General features: G+C 46.5%; 1 protein-coding gene across 4 annotated transcripts in view; it reads left to right on the forward strand.

Annotated features, from left to right (window-relative positions):
* Positions 1 to 24,925, forward strand: part of Ppp2r2b (protein phosphatase 2 regulatory subunit Bbeta) — a 401,170-nt gene that overhangs the window by 357,776 nt on the left and 18,469 nt on the right. For all 4 annotated transcript variants that reach the window (XM_057788682.1, XM_057788684.1, XM_057788683.1 and 1 more), the window contains one exon: positions 4,910 to 5,074. In XM_057788682.1, coding sequence (XP_057644665.1) covers positions 4,910 to 5,074 — 165 coding nt within the window. The remainder of the gene's footprint in view (positions 1 to 4,909; positions 5,075 to 24,925) is intronic.

Raw genomic sequence — 24,925 nt, forward strand, 5'->3', positions numbered from 1 at the left:
GTTTCTTAAAGTTCATTTTATCATGTGATTCTGCATATTTATTTAGGATGCTGTCAATCTTTCATAATGTTGCCGTTGACAGGAGGCAGGGGAAGGACAGATATAGAGAGCTTGGGTCTTCCGAACGTGGATGACGTAAGTGAGTGAAAGGCTCCCCATTCCCTTCGCCACCCAGTCCTGATCCCATCCACCCCCTCATCCTTCTGCTGCTGTAATTTATGGCTTGGACTGCTTATTTGTTCAAAGCAAATCCCTGAAGGGGTGACCTCCCAATGTCTTCAATTATTATTTTCAATGATGCCTTAGGCAACTGCCTGGCACAGTAGTGCCCTCACCTTCCTGCCTTCTGCCTTGTGAGCATGGTGCTCAGCTGCCAGGCTGGCTATGCCCCATCTCATCCTCAGAGCTGTCTCCAGAGTCCCCCCCCCAAGAGTCAGATTAACCCCTTTTGTTAGTAGAGGTAATTTGCCTGGGTTTAGCATTAATAAGGAATACCCCCAAGCAGTTGGGGTCAAAAAGAGCAGACCTGTCAGGCCCCAGGGTTAATTTAATGACAATCTGTTGGCTGTCTGGGTTGTATATTAGACACGCGCTCAGTGATATCTTTTGCTGTTTAGTTCTTTGGAACAACAGGGAAATAATGTAGATAGAGTGCTCAAAAGGATCAGATGGAGAAAATTGACTGTCAAAATACATCATTCCACTTTCCAGTAATACGGGGCGCCTCGCATTGCTTAGTGCCTTTCTCTCTCCTTCCCAGTATGAAGGGGGAAACTTGTGTGCTGAAGCCACACATCTCCCTTTGGAACCTGAGAGAGAAATGGCCTGGGTTTCCGGGCACGGGCGTGAGTTTCCTCCTGCCTTCCTCAGAAGACAGCAAATTTTGCCAGCCAGACTCTCTCACACATTTCTAGAATTCAGCAAAGTCCTCCCTTGGAAAATAGGACATGAAAGCCCTTGTCAGATTTTTCTCCCAACATCTAGTTCAAGCAAATCAGTTATATCATAGGACATAAAAATTCTTGTTCTGGAAAATACCATCGTGGAAATGTAGTTGGTGAGTTTTCAGCAACAAAATTCGAAGGAGGCAGATCTCCACCTCTCTTTCTCTTTCTCTCTCAGAAGCTAGTCACGGTTCCTCTAGAGCCAGATAAACCCACTCAGGGAAACTGGCTAGGTGGAGCCATTCTTCCAAGGATGCTGTGTGGCTTCGTGTAAAGAATCCTTACACAAGCCTTAGTGCAAATCCCAGCTCTACCCCATATCCAACCCTAAAAAATGTGTCTCAGAGGTCAGCAAAATGTCTCAGCAAATCTCTTGCCACCAAGACTAATGACCCGAGTTCAATCCCCAGGATCCATGCAGTGGAAGGGAAAAAAACCAATTGCACCAATGTCCTTTGCACACCTTGGCACCTGTGTGCACATACACACACTCAAAATAAATAATGTAAAACCACAGTCACACAGATGGTTCCGGGTAAGCTCATTGGGTCTCAAAAAAAATAAACAAAAACCAAAAGCATATGATTATGGAAAAGGAACATAAAGAAAGGGTGAAGGGTGGGCATTGGTGGTGCACCTCTATAATCCCAGCACTGGAGAGGCAGAGGCAAGCAGATCTCTGAGTTCAAGGCCAGCCTGGCCTACAGAGCAAGTTCCAGGACCACCAAAGCTACACAGAGAAACCCTGTCTCAAAAAAAAAAAAAAGGATGAGAGGTTGATAGGAGCCGGAGGGAGACAAAGGAGGACGGGGTCAAAGTCACCAGGATGTAATAAATACATGGATAAAAACGGGAAAGAGCAGATTTAAAAAACAAAAGCTTGTTCTGGTTAGAGAGAAAAATTTATTTCCTCTATTTTGTCAGCTGTAAATTAGGATTATTAATGGCACTGACTTTGTCTGCTTGGGATGAAGGACAAATGAGACCATAAGACACTTAGTCCAGGCAAGTTCAGCACTCGGTAAACAACAGCTACGGTTATGCTAAAATGGAATAGAATCATGACTTCTTCCCTTGACCAAACCCGAGTCAAATCCAAGCACTGTATCAGGAGGGAGACTCAGACCCTGGAGACAAATCAAGTGGCTTCAGATGAAGGGTGCGTGGGAGGCAGGACAGATCTGGAAACAGTGGACAGAGGCAGATCAACTGGACTCTGCTCCAGGAAGATGTCCTCGATGGTGGCAGGACGCTCCTGGAGGCGCAGATGTGCTTAGGGACTTTGTTTTCTCATCTTCTGACTTTGAGACTTTATTTTTAGGTAGAAAAAAAAATAGCTGTGGCTGTAGCACCTCCCTCTCTCACACAGTGAAGATCCCTCCCAGTGCAGCTTGTTTGCTGAGCTATACTTACAGAGGCTGGGAAAGCTGACACCAGATTTTCCCCTCCTTACTTTGGAAGAAGGAAAACATGCTTGCTGGCACCGTGGGGTAGGGAGCGACTGAACAGGATCCTCTCTGCTTATCCTATCCTACCTCGCCAAGCCCAAGGCGCAGCTTAGCAGCCAGAAAACACATCAGAGCTGCAGCCTGCAGCCCCTCCCAAACTGTTTGGGTGCCCCAGGTGTGTGTCCCAAAAGCAGAGACTTGGTTGAGAGGTAGTGTTTTGTTAATCCAGGATTGTGTATGCCCTGCTGAACCAAGTAATCTTTGCATCTGGTTTTGGTAGATGAAAATGTGCCAAAAGGTGATGTTAGCACAGGCTCGTACTAACTTTAGAAAGAATGCAACGGGATGCCTAAGAGATAGTCAAATAACAAGAGGCACAACCCTGTACAAAGCCGTTGGAACAAATCCCATGTGGCAACAGATCTAGCAGGAATCTAGGTGCTGTTTGCTAGTACGTGTCTACATTAGTTTGTACATGGCTACCTAATTGGTGCTACTAGGGCTCAAAATATCAGCTTATTGCCTGTTTGTGCCTGTCTCCATGCCAAAGAGGGAGCTGTGTTGCTTGCTTAGGCAGAAGCATCTCTAGGATGGCCTGTGTTGAGCTACTGTTCGTTCATGCAGTGTGTTTTGTTTTTTTTTTTCCAAACCGTGGCACAAAGATTCCTGGCCCACACATTTTCATTTTAATCACTGTGTGTTCGTTTCCATGTAAGTGATTAAACCCGTCCCTTCATGAATATTGGCTGACTACTTAGCTGAGATGAAAAGTGAGGCAATCTAAAGAAAAACATGATAAGTTTTAAAAAAACTGGTTATGGAGCAAACATGAGAAAGGCGGCCCATGAGTAGTAGAGTCCGTGGAATGCAGGTCCCTTGCTCAGCTCTGATGCACCCCAATATCCACATGACAAGGTACAGCTGGTCCCCAGACAGAACCTCAGCTCCAGCCAGGATATGATAGGGCATATGCAAGCCCATTCCTTCACTTCTGCTATATATCCTTTGGAAAAAATTTGTTTTTATCTCCACTGAATTGCCTTTATAAACATAAGCCTAAATGTTTCATTCTGATATACAAGGATATATCCTCAAATGTATACATGCATATATGTGTTTGTGTGTGCATATATATGTGAGATATATATATAAATATATATTTATATATATAACAAAGGAATGTATATATGTGAGATATATATATGAGATATATATGTGAGATATATATATACATATATATAAAACAAAGGAATATAGGAATATACTGGGGAGGTGGGAACCTGCAGGCTAAAACTGAGTATACCCCACATTATCCCAAACCCTCACTCCACATAAATGATTTCTTTCTGACACTTAAACTCCCACCCAAAACCCCAGCCCTAGCAAATTATAGTTTATGGAGACTAAAAAGCCTGAGATAATCTGGGCAATTCTAAAATCTCCCAGGCTTTGCACCTGGATATATATGTATGTATGCATATACATCTACCTCTACCCCTGTATCTAAATATAGAAATATAGATAGATGATAGATAGATAGATAGATAGATAGATAGATAGATAGATAGATAGATAGATGATAGATGATAGATATAGTGTGTGTGTAGGTGAGTAGTGAACGTGTTCCTCTGCCTGCCTGTGGAAGTCAGAATACAGTTTGTAGAAGTTAATTGTCTCCTCCTACCCTTGGGTCCCAGAGATCGAACTCAGCTCAAGCAGGCTTAGCAGCAAGCACCTTCACCTGCTGAGTATCTCTCTCCCCAGTCCATTAACCACGTCTCCTGTGGAAACTTCTTGAATGCTCACATAGCCTTCACTTCCAGCCCTGAAAAAGGGTGTAAAAAGTGTTCTTTGTAATATTGTTGTAAGGATTAAATGAGACAAGTTCGGGATATGCATCCTGAGAGACTCTTTAATGACCCTCACTGAGTGGCAGCTGCTATGGTTCTATGAATAGTTCACGGAAGAGGATTTGCAGCCTGTTGCAGATATCATTTACCAGCCCAGAGATCCCAGAAAGAGTTCAAAATCAATAGTTTGGCTACAGCGGGACTGGCTGGATTTTTAGCTATTGTTCTAGAGTGGGAGACACTCTCAAGTGATCTCCCGGCCAAGTGTGAGTTCATCCTCTACACGTCACAGAAGATGAAATAGAATCGAGGAGTCAGGAAACTTGAGTTCATTGAGACAGGGTTTCACAGTGTGGCCCAGGCTAGACTGGAACTCACAGCAGTCCTCTTGCTGCAGCTTCCGGAGTTCAGCAGTTAGAGTCATGGGCCACCACACCCAGCTTAGACCTAAGTTCTAATGCTACCACTGACTACGGGGTAGCCCCCATCCCTTAAAGTCCCTGAGCCTCAGCTGCCAGAAATGACTGCTGCCTGCTTTTCTGCTAATGGCCTCCCAGTGAGATGCCCCTGTCTGCGGTAAATGCTCCCATAGCGCTCACAGCAAGGGCCGCTCATGCCCCAGGCTCTCCCCGCTTCTCCTTGTCCTTCCTTTACTCATCTGTGCCAGATATCGTGGACATCAAGCCAGCCAACATGGAGGAGCTCACAGAGGTGATCACGGCAGCCGAGTTCCACCCCCATCACTGCAACACCTTTGTATACAGCAGCAGCAAGGGGACAATCCGGCTGTGCGACATGCGGGCATCCGCCTTGTGTGACAGGCACACCAAGTGTGAGTACCCAGCACAAGGGCCCTGGGAGAGAGGTGCCCTGACCTCTGACATGTGGGAGGAGGGGGGCCCTGGAAGGGTTCCATCTCATTTAACACTGGGACTAAAGAAATCACAAGTGTTAGGCTGACTGGGAAGTCAGCCCCACATTTATTGTTCCTGAGAAGGGGAAGCCCCATGTTCAAGTTGGAAGCACACAGATGCAGAGAGAACCCTGCCAGCAAGCAGTGGATCTGATCTGAATTCTCTGTGGAGGTTATTCGCTGCTGTAGGGAGGAAGAACGGCCCTGGGGAAACAGTGAAGAGACTGTTAAAGGGGGACGATGACAAGGAAATGGGGTGGCGTGGTCAGCAGCAGAGAATTCCAGATTGGTCTCGACAGCAGAGTTACCCAGACTTGCGGACTATGAGGGGTGGGTAGTGAAGATACAAAGAAGATGGGGAAGGCTAGGTAGGCAGTTCTCAACCTTCCTAGTGCTGCGACTCCCTAACACAGTCCTTATGTTGTGCTGGCCCCCAACCACAAAATTATTTTCATTGCTACTTTAAAACTGTAATTTTGCTACTGTTATAAATCATAATATAAATAACTGATATGCAGAATATCTGATATGTGACCCCTCCCAAAGGAGTTGTGACCCAAAGGTTGAAAACCATGGTATACTAGCAGCAGGGAAGGAAGAGGTAGGAGTAAATACAGGGTTAGGGGAAAGGGGGAGGAAGACATACCCAAGGATTGACATGAATTGTATATGGGATGGGGGCTACCAGAAGTCTTATTAGGCATGAAGCATTTGTGTTCTGTTTGGGACCTGCTGAGTGTGAGGTAACCTGAGCTACCTGGGAGGGACAGGTTCTCTCTGGTAAGTGAATATGGAACAAGGTGGGAGGGACCCTGACCCTACAGATATTCCTGAGGGGGGCCCAAGAAGCTGTGATGCCCTCCCAGCCAAAGTCAGGCAGGTCCACATGAGTCCTGAATGCGGAAGAACAGACTGTGGACTGACTGGCCGGCTGAGCCCAGCACTCAAGCTGGAGAATGGACAAGACTTTAGAAGGTTTTTAAATGAGAATGGTTTAGAACAGTACTTGGGGAGGAGAGCTGAACTCTGGCACTTGGTATCCATGTGACCTCAGGTAATCTTCCTGAGCCCCACATCCCCCACAGGGCATATGGGCAGAGAGATCCACACTGTTACCTGAATAAGACAGTGCTGGCATCTTCTGATCGTGACAGGAGAGCAATAAACGGCATCCAGAATGCTTCCCATCCTCCTCCGAACCCCACCCCCAGGCCTGTCACTGCAAGGTACTTAGAACCCCTACCCTTTTACCAGATATAGGAGGCCCCATTACTCACTATTCAGATTCACCAAGTACATGCCATATGCCAGGCACTGCATCCAACTCTGGAGACTCTAGGGTGAGCAAAAGCAGTACTTCTCTGTCTCTCGGAGCTCGGGGTATTAGCCTAACAGAGCAGGGGGAATGGCAGGTGGTGTGCATAAAGAGATTTATTATTAGAAACTGGCTCACATATGAAGACTGAATCCTGAGAACTGCAGCCAGCAAGCTAAGTTTCTGGGAGAGGGGACGGTCTTCTATCCCACGTGCCACCGGGCTGATGAGCCAAGACTCTCAGTTCAACTGCAATGGGCAATCACCGCAACCCCAAACCAGTCAGGTGGAGAGAGGCTCTGCCACTCACAAGAGGACTAATTCTTTCTTCCAATCAAGCCTTCACCTTATTGGATGAGGCTCCTCCACGTTAACATGTATTTAGTCTATTGATTTAAATGTTAAACTTATCCCAAAACACCCTAGCGGAAACACCAGAATGTCAGACCAAGCAGCTGAGCACCTGTGACCAGTCAAGTTGACAGAGAAAATGAAGCATATGGAAGGGTAAAGACACCTGCCTCTGTTAGAGGATCACAAACACCTAGAGTACCGCTGGTGTCCTAAGTGGCATGAAGCATTGTACTGTCAGCTAGCCTCATGGGGACCTTACAAGGCAATGGTTGCTGAGCTGAAATGTAAAGACCAAGGAGTAGGAAGAGTATAACAAAGGACCATCCTGTACACAGAAGCAGGAAGTCTCTCAGGATACCTGCCCAGGAGCCCCCAGAGTCTGCTCCTCCCTCCAGCCACCCCTACAAGATCAAAGTCCTGACCACAGTCCCTAGGGAGACCCAGGAGCTAGTGGGTACATTCCAAACCTTCATCAAAGCTGCCCATTACCCACCCCAGCCTGGCCCAGCTCTTCATTGCAAGGCACCAGCCTGGTAATCTAATTAAGAAGAAATAGATTCATTTCCCTGACTGGGCCAAAAGGCTGACCTTCTTCGGGGAACACCTTCCTTTGTTCCAAAGCCACCAGCCCCAGAGCCTGCCAACTGGGGAGGCCTGCCTTCTGACCTCCCACCTGACATCTCATATCGATTTTCTCCATTCCCCTCCGATGCCAGCCTGCAGCGGGCTGAGGCTCAGCTGAGGTGTGTGAGCAGCGCGCGACAGTTCATCAGAGTTCAAAATGAAAAGCAACACTGGCTTTCGGAGCTGAGCACAGAGGAGGAGGGTATTTAATAACCGTTGGCGTTTAATCAAAACGCCGAGGAAAACCGTGTTATCAGAGCCAAATATATTAATTTCCATATGTCCCTCACTCTGCATGCTCAGCAGGGGTTAGAAGAGATGATTTGTCCTCTCCCTCTCTATTTTCTGATTCTTTTTTATTTTCCTATTGCTCCTGGCGGCAGTCAGGTGTTCGCATTTGTAGTCTAAGGCGCCTGAAACAAAGGGTGCTGAAGACAGCGACGCTCTGCTCTGCTGGGCTGGGCGTGGCTTCTCTCTTTCTACACACATGTACTGGGCAGTGTGGGAAGAGACTAGCCAAGTGATATAGAAGCCAGCCTAAAGACCAAACGAGTTCAAAGCCAAGCTCCTGTCCTGCCCCACAGGGATCATCTTCTGCCCCTGTCTCCACCCTCTAGGCTCCAGGGAATCTGACTGCACCGGCCCACTTCATGCACCACCAATATTTTTAGCTCCTTCCTACCTCAGGGTTTTGCATAAGTTCTTCCCCTGTCTGGAACACCCTTCCACCATGACCCTCAATTATCTTACAACTGCCATGGAGCCAGATTGAGCGCTTGTGGGAAAGAGACAGGTCAGCGGCACATAGACCTGGGAGAGAAGGCTTATGCACTTAACAAGGATGCTTTAACAAAGTTCCCCTGACTGATGGACAATGAAATGTTGCTGCCTCTCAATCCTTTGCTCAGTTTTTAAATTTGATTTAGTGTGCGGCATGTGTGTGAATGGGGGCATGCAGGTACCACATCTTTATTTATTCTGTTCATTTAAGCTCAGGTGAAAGTCAGTGGACAACTTTGAGGAGTCAGTTCTCTCCTTCCTTCTACCTGGGTGGCAGGGTCTCTCCTGTGGCTTCTGCCACACCGTGCACTGGAGTCTAGCTGTCCTGCAAGGGTCCCTTCCTGCAAGCCATTGCTTTCCCTCCAGGCAGTAAGGGCAGGAAAAGATCATGGACGTCAGGCTTACCCAGACTTCACACACAGTAAGCACAGGGAGTGCGGCCCTTTCCTTTAAAGGAATGCAGAGATAGAGGACCACAGCATCAGGACCACAAGAACTGTATATTGAAAGGCTTCCTGGTCCTGGCTTTTGGGAGAATGCAGGCTGGGAACTTTCCATGGTCCTGAAGCAGTTTTCCTCTAAGGAGAATTTTAATTTGTTTTCAGAGGTTCTAAGCTATGAAGCCTTTTTCCTCAAAAGTCATCCTTAAATAACAATAAGTAGAATTTGAGTTTAGCCCTTCATAAGTCAAACTGTACTAACAACATAAAAGAAGAAAAGCAGAAATGTTGATAGAAAATTATTAATAATTTTGTTTTAAAACAAGTCGTTGTTATACACATAATTTTACCATTTATCTAAAATAAATATAAATTTGCATACTAATTAAAAAGAAAAAAAGAGTCAGAGAAACCCACAATTGGGACTAGGATACATTGAAACCATGGAGAGAATTGACTTTCTAGCATCCTGTAGACACACTTGAAGACAAGAACAACAGAGTTGCCTGTGATGAACTTAAAGGGGCTGTGAAGCTACAACATAGCAGTATGAGTGGGACTGTACAGAGACCATCAGAGACTAGCTGCAGGGAGGGATGCTGGGTGGGATGGATTGTGGGCCTGTTTTCTAGATTGACCCTCAGTTGGAGTTGTACTTGTATAATTTAGAGAGAGTCCATGAAGTAAAGGGTGAGTGGCCAGGGTGCCCTAACTCCACTGTGGGGTCTGCAGGAATAAACAACACTCTCTATACCCCAAAGTGTCCATCAGAGACACAGGAAGTCTGCCAAGGGGCATGGAGTCCAAACTGGTGTTCCCTCCACACATGGCCCAGGATAGTTTGGCTCTTTTTCCTTCTAGAAAGCAGTGAGTAAAGTCAGAGCCTGGGTAAGGAGTACAATGAAGACAAGGTGTCCACTACCAGCCTATGACACAATGGCCAAATTGAGCCGATTGCCTCTCTCTACCTCAGTCTCCTCACCTGCAAAATAATGGCTAGTGGTTGGTTGTACTTGCCTTGTAGATACTTGGAGGATTAAATGCAGTAACACCCATGACCTCAGAACAGTGTCTGACACATAGCATGGTGTGTGATGAAGATGATCTCTCTCTCTCTCTCTCTCTCTCTCTCTCTCTCTCTCTCTCCTTTTCTTCCTCTCTCTTCCCTACCATGTGTGTCTTGTTTTAAGAGGGAAACCAGGAGGATAGGTAGCGATAGTGAAGAAGTAGTAATGTCATCAACCGTAACCACAGCTGATTTCTGTGACATTTCACAGTGTCCAGGAAGCAAGCCAAATACACAAGTGTGGGCCCATTTCATCTTCGTGCCCACCCTGTTAGGTACCCAGCATCACTACTCAATCAGAAAAGAAAGTGAGATAATTATAGAGAGTAGAAAACAAACATGGGCTATGGGTTATTGTTCTGGCCTTGTCAATTTCCTCATTGCTCTTGATAAGAGCTGTGCTGTGTGCTCACACTGTGTAGGGGATGTGAGAGCCCCATGACTGGGTTCTCTTTCCACCCTGACCACTTGGGGAAAGCATCAGCTTCCTGCTACAGAGGATCTATGGAACAAGAGCTGAACTGGCCGTTCTGGCCTGTGTGCTTTGAATTCAGGCCATGTGTCTCCTCTAATTCACCAGAGCACCAGGAACCAATGATTCAACTACAACTTATCAAACATCTTCTGGCTTTTGCCATCCAGAAGGTGACATCCCATGGGACAAAGGAACAAGTACATTCAAAATATACACACGCAATGCATTTTCAGACAGTGGTGCAAGCAATAGGAAATAATGCAGGGTCAGAGAGTAGCTGGGGTAGAGCTACCTCCATGGGGTAGTGTGAGCCTCTGAACTACAGCATAAGTATTAGAAGGATCCAGAGATAGGCCTAGCTCAGGAGCACCTGTGTTTGAAGAGCAGACCAAGGACCAGATTATGGAGTTGAATCTTCAGAGAGGAGTGTAGAAGGAAAGGCCAAAAAGTGGGCTATGAGCTGTACTTTGTGCAGCCTGGGAAAAATCCATGGATTTCATTCCAAGTGAGATAAGGAACCATTAGCAGGAAATGAGCACAGTCTAGTGCTGCATAAAGTCATCTGAGTCAATAGCAGTGTCCCCTAAGATTATATCACCTACTGACATCTTACCCAACGTCTTTTATGTTGGAACAACAAAAGCACATAATAGTTCATTTTTAGCATGAAGAAAGACTTGGTTGGGGTGTGGAGCTGGCTCCCTGGGTAAAGTGCTTGTATGACCCAGGCATGAGAACTGGACCTCAGATCCCCAATACCATGTACACGTTTGGTGAGCATGGCGCCTTGCCTGTAACCTCAACCCTGAGAAGGCAGAGACAGAGAAACTGGAGCATGCTAGACAGCTAGAATGGTTGACTCCATGAACTCCAGGTTCACTGAGAGATCCTGCCCCAATATATAAAGTGAAAAGTGTTTGAGGAAGACAACCATCATTAATCTCTGGCTTCACATGCATGCATAGATATGCACATGCCCCCGTTCAGATGAATACCACACACACACTCAGAACACAGCTACGTTGGAGTGTGTTTATGCCCTTAAAAGACTTCTTGAAAATGGGGCAGTCAGCCTAAGAGCAAGGAAACTGATCAGGAGACTCCTTCCATTGTCTCAGAAAAAATGATAGCCACCACCGAGGAGTGAACATAGGTGTGGTCTTCTCGAAATGTCAGGCTATGAGGACTTGCCGGGAGAGATGTAAGAGGGAAATGTGAAGCCATGTGTTGTTTTTGGCTGATGGTACAGTTGAAAGATACCAAAGTGAGGAGGCCGGAGAGGGAAGAGGCTTGCTGTAGAAAGACCAAGACTACCTCTTTAACTGTCTACAGATATAGGTGCCTAGGAGCCATCCGATTAGAGAAGTCTGTTGTTCTTAGATACATTGATCTAGAAGCTCAGGAAGACATTACACTACAAGGATGAAGTTGAGGGATCATAAGCATCTCATGGTGTTTCAAGAGGTGGGACAAAATGGTTCTACTAAGGGGACACAGTATGGGTAGAGAAGAGTGGAGGCCCAGGACCAAGGCCAGTGGATGTTAGTCAGCACTGAACAACTGGGTGTGGAGAAGGAGATAGGAGATGAGTTTCTGGGGGTAGGAGGAAGCCAAGGTGCATAAGCAAAGCACAGAGAATTGCTCAGAAAGGTGCTAGGACCAATGTTGCCGAATATTTCTGTGATGTCAACGAAGAGAGACTGGGTAAAATGAACATGAGACTTAGTCCTGTGGCAGCCTTTCACTGTTAAGGAGGAGTGTCCTGCCTGGCATGTTGTAGTGTGCTTCTGTTGATCAAACTCAATCATGTGACGCCACATCACCCACAAATATGGGGTCGGTCCTTCAAGTGAGCCTCTGCTCCCCTGTTGTTCTGGCAGGCTTGCCTCCAATTCTGCCTGGCTCCGGCCATTCCACCCCGTTGGGAGGGATTGACTTGTACTCAGGACCTACAGGAGAGCCAAGTGGTCATGAGGGTCCCAAGGAAGGAGCCCAAGCACCTGGAAGCCTCAGTCCCCTTAAATGGCTCCACCAGCGGGCCTGAGATCTGTGGTCCTTTTCTACCCAGTGGGCCCTTCTACAAGGGCAAGACTATAGCCCAAATCAAGGCCATAGGAATTCCTTCCTTCAATGCCATGAAGGCAGACTTTCTACTCAGCCTTCAATCCTGGAGTGCATGTAAATATGTATGGAATAGACCATGATTAGGGACCACCAGGCCTTTTTATGTGGAGGAAGTAAAGGTGATAGTACCGCAGGTCTTAAATACTGAAATGTTTTAGTGAATGGCCTCACTAAGAAAACAGCCTAGCTTGATGCTTAACCCAAAACAGCAGTTTTGTTTCCCTCCAAAGGTGGAAGGCATGCAGAAGGATGAGCAATTTGTTTCGGAGTCTTCTATGTCTTATTTAATTTTCATAAAGATTAGTGCCCTGGCTAACAGATAAGATGTAGAGATGAAGAAACTTGCCCCTGATTCCAGGGCCAGAGCCAGATTCGAACTCATGTCTGTCTACTTCCCAGAGAAGTCACTACTATTCTGCATTTTTAGCAGGGGAAAATGCACGATTGTTTTTCAATATCCAGAAAGATAATTTCATGGGTCTGCAATTTATACTACACACATCAGCCCAGTGTCCTAGCCTAAATGTTTCTGGCTGCAGGGTTAAGTCAGCTTCTGCACAGGATGTGAAATCCACTCTCATCCCTCATCTACAAACTTAATTGTCAAGCCCAGGTTCTGTAAGCCACTAGATCCCCTAATAAACCTGTGTCTCCTTCCCCAGGCCCCTAATGGAATGTGTCCAAAGGCATCAACTATAACCGCAGCTGCGATTCATCCTAAAGCCTCCAAAGGGGGTTCAGTATCGATCTGGGGCATAATTAACACTGTTTACTGTAGGCCTAGCTTGGTTAGGTTAGAGAAACAAAGCCCTTTATTAGAATGGCTTTTTTCCTGATGACAGGATTGCAAACACACAGAAACACATACCACACCTGGAAGTAAGCCAAACAGCCTTGATACATGAGACAGAGTACACACACACACACACACACACACACACACACACACACACACCTATCCCATTCAAGCTTAGCAGCATTTAACCACAGAGCAGACAAGCCCCACATCCAGGTAAAAATAGAATCCCATCCCCCTTCTTCCATCTTCATTTCCATTTTTGATTAATTTACCAGTTTTGTCAATTAGTCATCCTGAAGACTGCAGTTGAGTGGCTTTTCCTAAGGACTAGAAAGCTTATTAATTTTGGAAGTGAGTGTCATTCATTAATAGTTGACACCATCCCAGGTCCTGCCCTCTTCTCTGCTCAAGGTCTCGGATGAGAAAGCACTAGAGGTTGAAATCATCACCTGCACATGGCTACAGCCTCCTCCACCTACTCCACACCAAGACATGCAAGATGGGGAGGGCCACCTGTGGGGTCATAAGTGGCTTTGGCCCTCAGAACACCTCCAGGCCAATTTACCTGTCATAGTTGTCTAGTCATAGGCACAAGCGAGCATTCGTAGTGGAGTTCTAGGAAACCAGAGTTATAGGGACTACCTGGCAGTTATGGTCACTGGGGAGGGTCCCTAGGCTGATGCTGGCAGGGTCCTAAGGTAGCCCATTTCTTCCTTCCAAAGGCCAGTCAGGAAACCCAGTGCTTCTCCGAGTCATTGTAACAAAGCCCCAATGGCTTTAACCCTCTCGTGGCTGCCATCTTGACATTCTGGAGTCCTGCTGTAGAACATGGCTATTGCTGGCTAGAATTTGGCTGTCTTCCCATGGGGCATTCTGAAAAGAATTGACTTCCTTGAGTTTTTCAGCTTTCAGACACTGCCTCCCTGGCTTTGAGAATCCAGAAACGGGGAAATGAGAACTTCATGTCACACAGCTGCCTCCTTTTCTGCCCCGTCCTTTTCTTTTAAGGACACTTATGTTTGTATGAGAGCCACCCAGATGAAGTGGAACGACCTCATTTTAAGATCAGCTAATTAGCAACCATAACCCTCTCTGGTCTTACTTGCTGTCACAGAAGGACTGCAGGGGTTAGGGAACAGATACCCTAGCAGCCGACTTTCTTCCCATCATATCCCTCAAGTTCCAGCTAAGGCATATTTGACCAAAGAGACTTTCTGGACTCCCGAGCCAGTTGAAATGCCCTCTCTGAACACTAAATGCTGTGTATTCACTGATCTGTTTTGCTTCTTCTCACTAAGTCAAACCTCCCATTGACTAGACTGTTTACGACTCCCTCGGCACATAGCACAGGGCTGAACAAATCCCCTAAAGAGGCAAACGGCTGTAATCATGCAATATGATGGTTTGCATCTGGTGCTTCCCTTTGAAGAGCAGGGAAGGCTCACATAAAGAAGAAGTTGACTGGTTGGTTTGTTTCTAACTTTAAGACTGCATTTCTAGCAGTTGGAGTTTAGGTTACTGATAGCATATGCTCTTAGCAAGTGGGAGCCCCTGTGTGCAATCTCCTGTGGAGGGGGAGAGGGGAGAACAATAGAGGGGGCAGAAAGAGACCGAGGAAAAGGGCCCCTTTATCATGTCTAACTTTTATTACGGTTAAAATAGATTTCTAGACACTGAACGTAGGAAAAAATGACGGTAAACGGGCCATAATTTCAAATGCTGCAATGTGCTTTCTCAAGCTGGGAAAATGCAAGGTAACTTTTGAGTATGGGAAGGAGTCTGTGAAGCTGTGATCATCTGTGACTCGTGTACCCAGTGAACGTTTACTGTTGCCAAGCACTGAAAAGATAGAGCCTGTGGCCCATGCAGCATCTACTCACAGAGAAGGAATCAAACACCAGTCACACTTGGTGAAGAGAGTCCCTGGAGCAGACGCTGCAGCAATGCAGAGGCGCTGGGTGGGACGTGCTTGGCAAATGGGCAGGGATGGGAGGGACTGGCCATTGTGTTATGAGAAGGACAGCTGGCCAGGAGCTGGTGACTTAGAGCACGTGAGGAAGGAGCTATATTCAAACTCCCCTTTGCACAACTGCTATACCCTTCATGGTTATCTGTGCAGATAACAAGGAAACTGGGCAACATGATGGCCCTGCAGGCCCTGGTAAAGACTTACTTTGTTATTATAATAGGGGAAGGGACATCTAGGAAGGTTTCAGGGACATTTAAGAATGAAGCATCAGAAAAAAAAAGAGTGATTACAAGAAGAGCAAGAAAGTTCTTGAGATGTCAAACCAGACAGTTTGGAGCAGCCTGGAGTATAAACTAGTAGGTCTGTTTGTAAACTGGCTGTGGAGGGTAAGGCCAAGAACCAAGGCTAAGGAGGCTAAGGAGATGGTTCAATCAGGAAAGGGTTTGTAAGTTTGAAAGCAAGGAGACCTGAGTTCCGTCTCCAGGACCCATGCAAAAGAGCCAGACATGACTGTGCATGCTCGTAATCCTGGTGGGTCACCAGCCAGCGAGACTGTCCTCTGCAAGTCACGGCCAATGAGGGATTCTGACTCAAAAATATGAGATGGATGATTCCTGAGAAACATGGGTCAAGGTTGATCTCTGGCTCATACGCGAGAAAGCACACACACACGCACACACACACACACAAACAAGGATGTTCCCCAGTGTTCCAGTCTGAGCACTGATCTAAATAAAGGGGCTCACTGGTAGGTTTGCAAAGATTAGAGTGGGGAGAAACTGGAGGGGGTTCATAAATTCTGTGAGCTCTAAGATTCGTGGGGAAAAAAAAAACCTCATAAAATGTTTGTATTGACACATTTTGCTAGGAAACATTGGAAGCCCTGCCTCAGCTTTTATCTTCACCAATCTTAATGAAAACTCCTAAAGGTCATAGCCTTTGTTTAGCCCAGACAGTCCTGCCTTGATCTCCCAAGTGCTAGGGTTACAGGCATGGATGTGCCTGGCTGGATGTCTTTGTCTTGTCTTAGTTTGGTTTGGGTTAGTGTGTGTGTGTGTGTGTGTGTGTGTGTGTTTGCTCTGGTAGCTGAGGAATTCAAATCCAGGGAAGGCTTCTCAGAGCATTAACAGTGATCCGGTTTATTTCTTACTTTAAATGATGTATGCCTTCACCCTTAGTACTTGTGTGTACTGAAAGGTGAAGAAGAGAAGCGGGGATCTCTTATGTGTGTAATCGACCTGTGTTAAATATATCGGCTAACTCGAACCCCTGTGTGGTTCACATAATTCTATTTTGACAGCTTAGCAGGTGGCATCAGTGACTGAATCGTGAGTGCTACCATCCACTCAAACAGCTTTCAGGCCAACTTGCAAGTCCTTTCTCTGTTGAACTGCTGTGAGAACTTGCTTCCCATCATCCCCAAGCACAGACCAGAGGCAGCAGCGGGCAGGCAATGCTCACCCCACAAAGCTCATAATGATACTCTCTTTTCTATCTTTAACCTCAGTATAAGCGTTTCAATAGAAATTAACTTCTGTGTGGGCATTCTTAACCCTAGGGTCAGCCAGTATATCCTGAAATTGTAATGGCTTTTGAAAATCCCTGCATTGAGACAAAGTTGTCAATTGAAAAGTTACATGTGAGAGGGGAGAAATGGGATCATTAAGGTCAGGGGAGAAAACATGGGAATCAAAGCAAATATTAACATGATATTGGGCTGTGTGGTGGGATAGAAGGCTTATGCTAATGCAGAACAGGAAATTATGAAGTGTTTTTAACATAAAGTTCACTTTAAGCTGAACGTGAAATTTAGATTCCCAATGTCAAGGACAGCAGATGCTAACTACAAACTGTACAAGCTGAATGAGTGCACATGTGGTTTTTGGAGTAGAGTGCTTGCCTCACCCTGAAACCCATCCCCAGCATGACACACACAAAAAAGGTTACTCTGAGTATACTGTGAAATAACTGGACTAAAAAATGATGTTGCATGCCTTTATCCCCAAATGATCCCATGTGTTCCCACGCACTGTCGGCCTCTGTTAAGAACCTCCCATGTTCCTGTCACTGTTGGACCACAGAATTATGAACTGGTGTTAGTCAAATGCATACTTGTTGTCCTCGGGAAGTCCTTCATGGTAGAGGACCTGAGAAAGAGCCTAGCATAGCACGGACACTAAACCATGCTGGTTGGGTGTATGAATGAATGATGTTACATCAAGTGTGAGATAAAATGTCATGTGTTTCATAACATAATAATGATGAATTTTTGTTCAAGAATTTCATACAACGTTTTATTGTATTCTTTCCCATCCCCCTTCTCCACCGAGACCTCCACCCTGACCCCATGGCCACTCAATTTTACATTATTTCTCTTGCCTTAAAAAAAAAAGAAAGAAGGAAAGAAGGAATAGAGGGAGGGAGGGAGGAGGGAGGGAGGAAGGAAGGAAGGAAGGAAGGAAGGAAGGAAGGAAGGAAGGAAGGAAGGAAGGAAGGAAAAGGTTTTTTAAAAAGCCACTAAAAAATATGAAGCCCAATTTGTGTTGGCCAGCCGCTCGTGAGCATGCAGCCTGCCCTGGAGTGTGGTTGGTACCCAGTGTTACTCCATTAGAGGAAGCTGGTTTTCCTTTCTCCAGGCATGTATCCCTTGTAAACTGCTTCTCGACTATGGGTGGTCGTCACGCTGCTTTCCCCCTCTGTAATGGGACTTTGTCTGGCTTGAGCTTCTGCAGGTCTTGTGTGTATGGTCACAGTCTCTATGGGTTCATAAGTGCATCTGCTTTGTTGAGTCTGCAAAATGCCAGTCCCTCTAGCATAGAGATTCCTAAGTCCTAAGGGGAGGGCTTGGAGGAAAACATCCCATTCGGGGCTGAGCACTCCGAGGTCTCCTTTTCTGCACAGAGTCCATTTGTGGGGCATCTACTACGAAAAGCTTCTCTGCTGAGGGCCAGTGATCCATTGATCTATGGGTGTGAAAATATGTTATTAGAATAGTGCTGATTCTTTTGGGTTTTTTTTTTTTGGTTTTTTGTGAGTTTTTTGTGGGTTTATTGTTTTTTGAGGGGGGGGGATTGGTTTTTTGAGACAGGGTTTCTCTGTGGCTTTGGAGCCTGTCCTGGAACTAGCTCTTGTAGACCAGGCTGGACTCAAACTCACAGAGATCCGCCTGCCTCTGCCTCCCAAGTGCTGGTATTAAGGGCGTGCACCACCACCACCCAGCCCAGTAGTGCTGATTCTTAAGCAAAGGATGTGATGGGGGGCATTGCATACAAGATTTCTCAATTCCTAGGAAAACCAAACAAGCCCAAACTCAGAAATATCTCAATTTTAAACTTTTTTCCTATAAGCTTTCTTAAAATTTTTAATAACCTATGTAATAGACCCTAATGTTCTCACATTTTAATTTATTCTGCATGTGTGTGTGCGCATCCATGCACGTGTGCATACACATGCATTAGTGTCACGTAATAGGAGGTCAGGGTCAACTTTTGGGAGTGGGTTTTCACCTCCCACATTTTATGCTCCAGGAACTCAAGTTCTGTGGCAAACATCTGTACCCCCAAGTTATCCCATAGCTCTGTAATAGAGTCTTATACAAAATTATTATTTGATATATATAGATAAATGGATAGGTAGGTAGAGAGAAAGAGAGAGAAACTTAAGGGTGGTACTGTCACTAGTTGGGGTCCTCCTGCTCTAATAAGAAGTTGTACTGAAGGCAGAAGCTCTTCATTGCTGGTCTTGAAGGTTTCGTATCCCTGTGAGTCTGACATCAGTGACAGGCAGGCAAAAGCAGCAGCAGGGACATGCTTTGGTGTTACAATTCTCATGCGGGCCACAGGTCCCAAGACCTTTAGTCCTATGGTAACACATGTCAGCACTCTTGTGCAGGCCTTAGAAGTCAAGAATCCTTCGCCCTGACAGCAGCCAATGTTGCTGTTCTTAGACCTTGACCCTTAATAACCTCGCTGCTGCTTCTAACCCTGTAACTGTTATCACTGCAGCCCCTGCGGCTGCTGTTAGCACTGCCGCTCTCAGCCATTGCTGTGCTGCGGCTCTCCTGGCCTTCGTCAAGACCCCTTAGTGGTCCCTACAGCTCTGTCCCTGATACAGTCAAGGCCATGTGGTCCGTTCTACAGCTCTGGTGCTCTCCATGGCTCTCCTACCCTTTAGCTATCAGATAGCCACCCACTTAGTAAGATTCTGTTGGCTGGCCTATTGGCCACCAGCTGTTACTGGCCCGGCTACCACTTCTTTCTTTATTATACCAATACAGCCTGTTCTACAGGAAGAAGAAGGAAGAAACACTTGAGGAGAATGAGACAATCTCTCAGTAGTAGATCACTTTCCTGGCATGCACCAAGACCTTTGTTTACTCCCCAGTACAGAAAAAAAAAAAAAAAGATAGAGAGAAAAAGAAAAGAGAGAAAAGAAGGGGAGAAGGGAGAAGAGGACCACTTAAGAAAAACATTGCGATGATAAGCAGTCATGGATGTTATCTCCCATCCGTTTCACTCATTAAATTTAGTCTAAAAGTTCCACTTCAATAGACAAAAAGTTTGTCCCAATCAAAACAGACCTTTCATCCAAGTGAATGTTTGTGTTTGCACCAATCACAGCCTTGTCCTTGTATCCCAAGCACAGCAGTCCATCTGCTAGGTGAACAGGGGAAGAGTTTTCCCTCCGACCTCCATAGAAATAGTTACAAGATCACCTACAGTTCGCCAAGGCTTATGGAAGCAGCAAGTTTACCACAAACCATTTGAAACAGTCCAAGGCAGGGCCTGAGATGTAGCCGCATAAGACAGGTACCTAAGAAAGCTAGAGAGAGCATAAGCATTTGTACAAGAGTCTGGCTTTCGAAAAATCAACACATTATGGGTTTTATTGTTTGCTTGGTTAGTTCCCATTTTTGAAACAAGGTCTCTTGGAGTCCAGGCTAGTCTCAAACTTGTTGTGTAACCAACGCTGGCCTTAATTCCTGATCCTCGTGCCTCTGCTTCTCAAGTACCGGAATTACAAGCATGTAGCATCAGGCCCAGCTCAACACAACATGGATCCGTATGGATCCATTTCCATGGGTCTTGCTGAGGACTTGCCTCATGCACTGAAGAGAGCATGTGAACAGCAGTGCCTACTGAAGGATAAAGCCTTTAGTTCCAGAGACAGCTATAGATTGTGTCTTCTCTGCGTTAAAGCACACTGATGGGAAGGAATGTAGGATGATCTTCATTGTCAATACAACAGGACCTAGAAACACACCTCTGGATTCGTCTGAGAAGGTGTTTTCGAACATGCTTATCTATCCGAGGAGTGGTTAAAATAAATCCTCCCTCCCCACAGCGGTTAAGCGTTTGGTCCCAGCAACAGCAAAAGTGACAAACAAATGGGAAAGGAAGGAAGAACCTATGATGACAGTGTGTCTGGAGCTGTGGGAGAAGGGTAGTGGGTGCTTACTGAATTTGGTGACTGTTCTCCATGTTTACCCCTGGTGCATTATGATAATCTACAAAGAGATGGCTCAACTCATTAGCTGTGCTTAGTGAGTACACAGAGATAATGAACCATTGTGCTTGGCTATTTACCCAAGATTTAAGACTTGGATTAGCTCAAGTTCATGTTTCTGGAACAAGTCCACACACACATATGGAGTGCCTTAAAGTGTGTGTTCTCAGTATCATCAGGGGAGGAGAAGCAAGACCACAGGGGAGGTAGTAGTGGACTATAGAGTCAACCCTCAACTCAATGACCAGTGGTAGGCAACTCTGAGCCTCCTTATTTCACCTCCATAAGAGTTTAGCACATGACCTGGACACAGAACAGTCCCCCTGCCTCCTCCTACACAGCACTAGAGTTTTTCACCAGTAACAATGTCACTACTCCTCCTGGGCACTCTTTGGACACCACACACGGATCTGTTAGTGGATTCGTAGCAATGTATTTCTGTAGAAAATCATCTCTGGGAACACACGAGCATCCCAGGGAACCATGAGAAGACAGTGAGGCTGTGACCAGCCCACACAGGGTCCTGGCAGCACTTGTTCCCTGATGAGATGGACCACCCCACTCAGCATGAACTGCTCACCTTGGTCTACAAAGAGATTGCTGTCAGCAGGACGCAGCTCTTCTCTTCCCCCTCCGTGTGTCTGCCTCTCCTAGCAATGATTATGTATAAATCCTGGAAAGCAGGGACAGCTTGAGAGTGCAGCCCTAGCCTCCACGGTGCCATGACAACCGGCTTCCCAGCGATCACCCCTAATAACGGGCCACTCACTCGCCATCTCCTCCACCTGGGCAGAGACTCCCTAGGGGACTGGGGCTGCTCGTGGAACAGCTGCAAGAAGCTTCCTATTGGGAACAAATTATCAGAGACAGAAAAGGAGGGAGCAAAGAGAGTTCTTTCTGAGGGGAAAGGGGATGGTGCAGAGAAGCCTGAGTCTCTAACCTGTGCTGTGTGGCAGGATTCCAAGGACTTGAGGACACTGCCATCCTGATCCTGGCGCCCCTGGCACCCCTGGCTTTAGAAAAGTACCATTGTGCAGAGACAAGTATAAGACCCCTGTGGGTCTCTGGCCCTCACTTGCCTTGCAGGGAGAGGAGTATAATGGGGATAAAAGACCAATGCAAGCCCTTGTAAAGCCAGGCCTGCCTGTTAGCAGATTTCTTCATTAGGCTCCTGTCGAGACCCCCACTGCCAACTCATCATCTTGTCTGGACTGGAGCCGCTTCCTATGGCTGCTGCCTGCTGGAGAGAATGTGCTCAAAGAGCCCCCTCAATCAATATCCTTCCAGAATGGCAGTTCGCAAAAGGGGACCAGACCTGCTTAGCTAATAAATGACTATTCTTCACGAAAGGACGACAAACGGGCCCACAGTTAATGAACTTCTCTGCGGCTGCTAGCCCAAATGCCAGTTTTAGATTGACAGGCCCATGCTAAGCCGAGCACAGGGTCTCGTTCCCCTTCTCTTTAGATCATAGATTCCAGCTGAGGCCCCTGCACAAGGAGGTTCCACCCTCAGAGCTAGTGAACCCCTTACAGTGTGTGCACTCAGGGACCATGGGGTCCTGTGGGGCCCAGTCTCTCCATCCTGTTTCCTCAGCTATGAAGCAGAGCTGAGTCTACCTCCGTGCTGTGCTGGGCAGCTGACGGGTACTGTTGCTATCCCCAATACTTACTTTCCACGAAGTCTGTTCTCTGAACTGGAACCTTCCTAATCACCTTGTGGATCTAAAACACATAGAGACTTCTGTCAACAATAGGAGGGGTGGGAAGGTGACTGAGTCACACAGGGTTTGAGGCACAGACATGAGGACCTGACTCTGATCTCTGGCACCCCACAAAAAGCTGATCACAATGACACATGCCTGTAATCCCAGCCCTGGGGATCCTTGGAGCTTTTTGGACAGTCAGTGAACCAGTATCCAAATAAGCAAGCACTAGGTTCTGTGAGAGACCCTCTCTCAATATATAAGGTGAAGAGTGATAGAGAAAGAGACCTGACATTGACGTCCACCCACAAGAGCATGCCTGTGCCACACACACACACACACACACACACACACAATCTATACAAGTTTGAAGTTGAGCCAAGTTTACCAGTAAGTTGAGAAGGAGACAGCACAGGTACTTGAGTGGCTTGTGAAGGCCCTAAAGGTTGAATCTCAAGTGCAAGAAAGAAGAGAGCAAAGGCAGATGGGAAACGAACAAAGAGCAAGTGAAATCATGCACAACGCAACATACACATCCACAGCGCCTCTATAGCCTGTCAATCATGGGTCACAAGCTAGAGCCTGTGTGGCTCACGGGTGACTTGTATTTGATCACTAACATTAAAAACATCAGGATTCTCCCAGAAAAGCGTAGACATCTCAGATATAAACATTGAGTATGTGGGAGCCGCCTTCTTTCTGCCCAGCAGCAATCAACAGAGCCGAGGGGAAGTTGCCATTTCTCTGGGGTATAAACATTCAGGTCAAGCAGCCTCGTTGTCTCTGCTGCCTGTCTGTGTATATTAATCTTGTTCGCTCTCTGCCTGGCTCTGAAGCAGATGAGCAGACCAGACAGGCCTCAGTGGAGTGCTAGACCCTAAAAGAATGTTGCAGGAATGCCAGCATTCTGACCTAAGGCCTAGGGTGGGCTGGCTCTTGGCTGTAGACTGTGGGGACAGTCTTTAGGCATCTGAGCGGGGGGGGGGGGTGCCTTGTTCTGGGGTCACTCATCTAGTACATGGCCAAGTGCTATGCAGTTTTATGCTCTCCCACTGAATCGTCTCCATGGTTGGGCTAGCCTAGAATTCCTGCCTCATTCTCCCAAGTTCTGGGATTCCAAGTGCCGACCATTACACCCAGATCACTCTCCCAACTTAAACTCAGTCAGTTTACTGTCTCAGCCACCCTTGTCTACAACATAGTGCAAGTTCATGGGATGGGATGTGGACATCTTAGAGAGAAGAGTGTCAGTGTTCTCTGTCTGCCAAAGGGGGGGGGGCGGGTAAAAGGAACACACTTTCCAATGAAAACTGACACAGACTCCTGGTCACAATAACTAAGGAGGGCCATTCCCTGTTGGAGGAGCACAGGAACCTGGCTCTTCCTGCTCACTCATCTAACCCAGCTGCTATCTCTGTACCCTCTGTGCTCTGGGTGCCATGTGGGTCCCCAATACTTGTTGACTTAGGTTCATGTGCTGTGTGTGGTGGTAGTGTGGCCTGGTATGAAACAGAAAGCTTGGTGTCCCTGAGCAGAGTCCTAGAGATCATCTCTTCCCTTATTATATATGGTACTTTTGCACTCTTGGGGCAGAGTACAAGTCTTGATCACTTCCAGTTCCCCTTGTCTCATCGTTTCTCTCTGTGTAAAGTTGCTGTGTATTTTGGAGTCTTCTAGCTGGAACAATAGGGTTTTATTTTTGCTGCTTTGGTTTTTGTTAATGTTTACTTTTATTGGAGGCATGAGACATGTGTGCTCCAGACACTTGTGGAGGTCAGAGGACCACTTAGAGGAATGAGTTCTCCCATTCACCACGTGGGTTCCAAGGTTTGAACTCAGGTCCTCAGGTTTGGTGGCAAGGGCCATCACCCACTGAGCCGTTTTTCCAGCCCTTTCTTGATTTCTGAAAGGGAGTGTTGCTATGAAGCCCTGGCTGCCTTGGTTCTCTCTGTGTAGTTTAGGCTGGCCTCTTCTGACTCACAGCAACCTATCTCAGATTATAGGTGTACCTTGCCTACTCCCCCCTATCTCTTTCTCTCTCTTCCTCTCTCTCTCCTTCTCTCTTATTGTTTTAGACAGGTTTTCTCACTAAACCTGAAGCTCACCATTTCAGCTAAGCTACCTTGCCAGCAAGACCCCAAGGCCCCAGGATCTTCCAGTCGCCTCTCCCAAAACCAGGGCTATTGTTTCAGATGTGCACTGCACCTCCAGCTTTTTACGTGGTTGCTGGGGATCCAGGTCTAGGGGTCCTCATTCTTGTGCAGCATGTACTTTAGTCACTAAGCTCTCCCCAGTCCACCAAAATAAGTTTTGGGCTCGTGTGTGGTGTTAGCTTTGAATGCTTATTTTCCGACATCTATGAAGAAAGTACACGTAAGGAATCTTTTTTTTAAAGAGTCATATGTAAAAGCCAGGCAGTAGCGGTGCACACCTTTAATCCCAGCACTAGGGAGCCAGAGACAGGCGGATCTCTGTGAGTTTGAGGCCAGCCTGCTCTACAAACCTAGTTCCAGGACATGCTCCAAAGCAACACAGAGAAACCCTATCTCAGAAAAAAAAATGTAAAAGTTAGGGGCAGATATGATGTCTTCTGCATTCACTTATGTAGTAAACT

This window comes from Chionomys nivalis, chromosome 14, assembly GCF_950005125.1.
Source record: "Chionomys nivalis chromosome 14, mChiNiv1.1, whole genome shotgun sequence".
Classification (NCBI taxonomy): Eukaryota; Metazoa; Chordata; class Mammalia; order Rodentia; family Cricetidae; genus Chionomys; species Chionomys nivalis.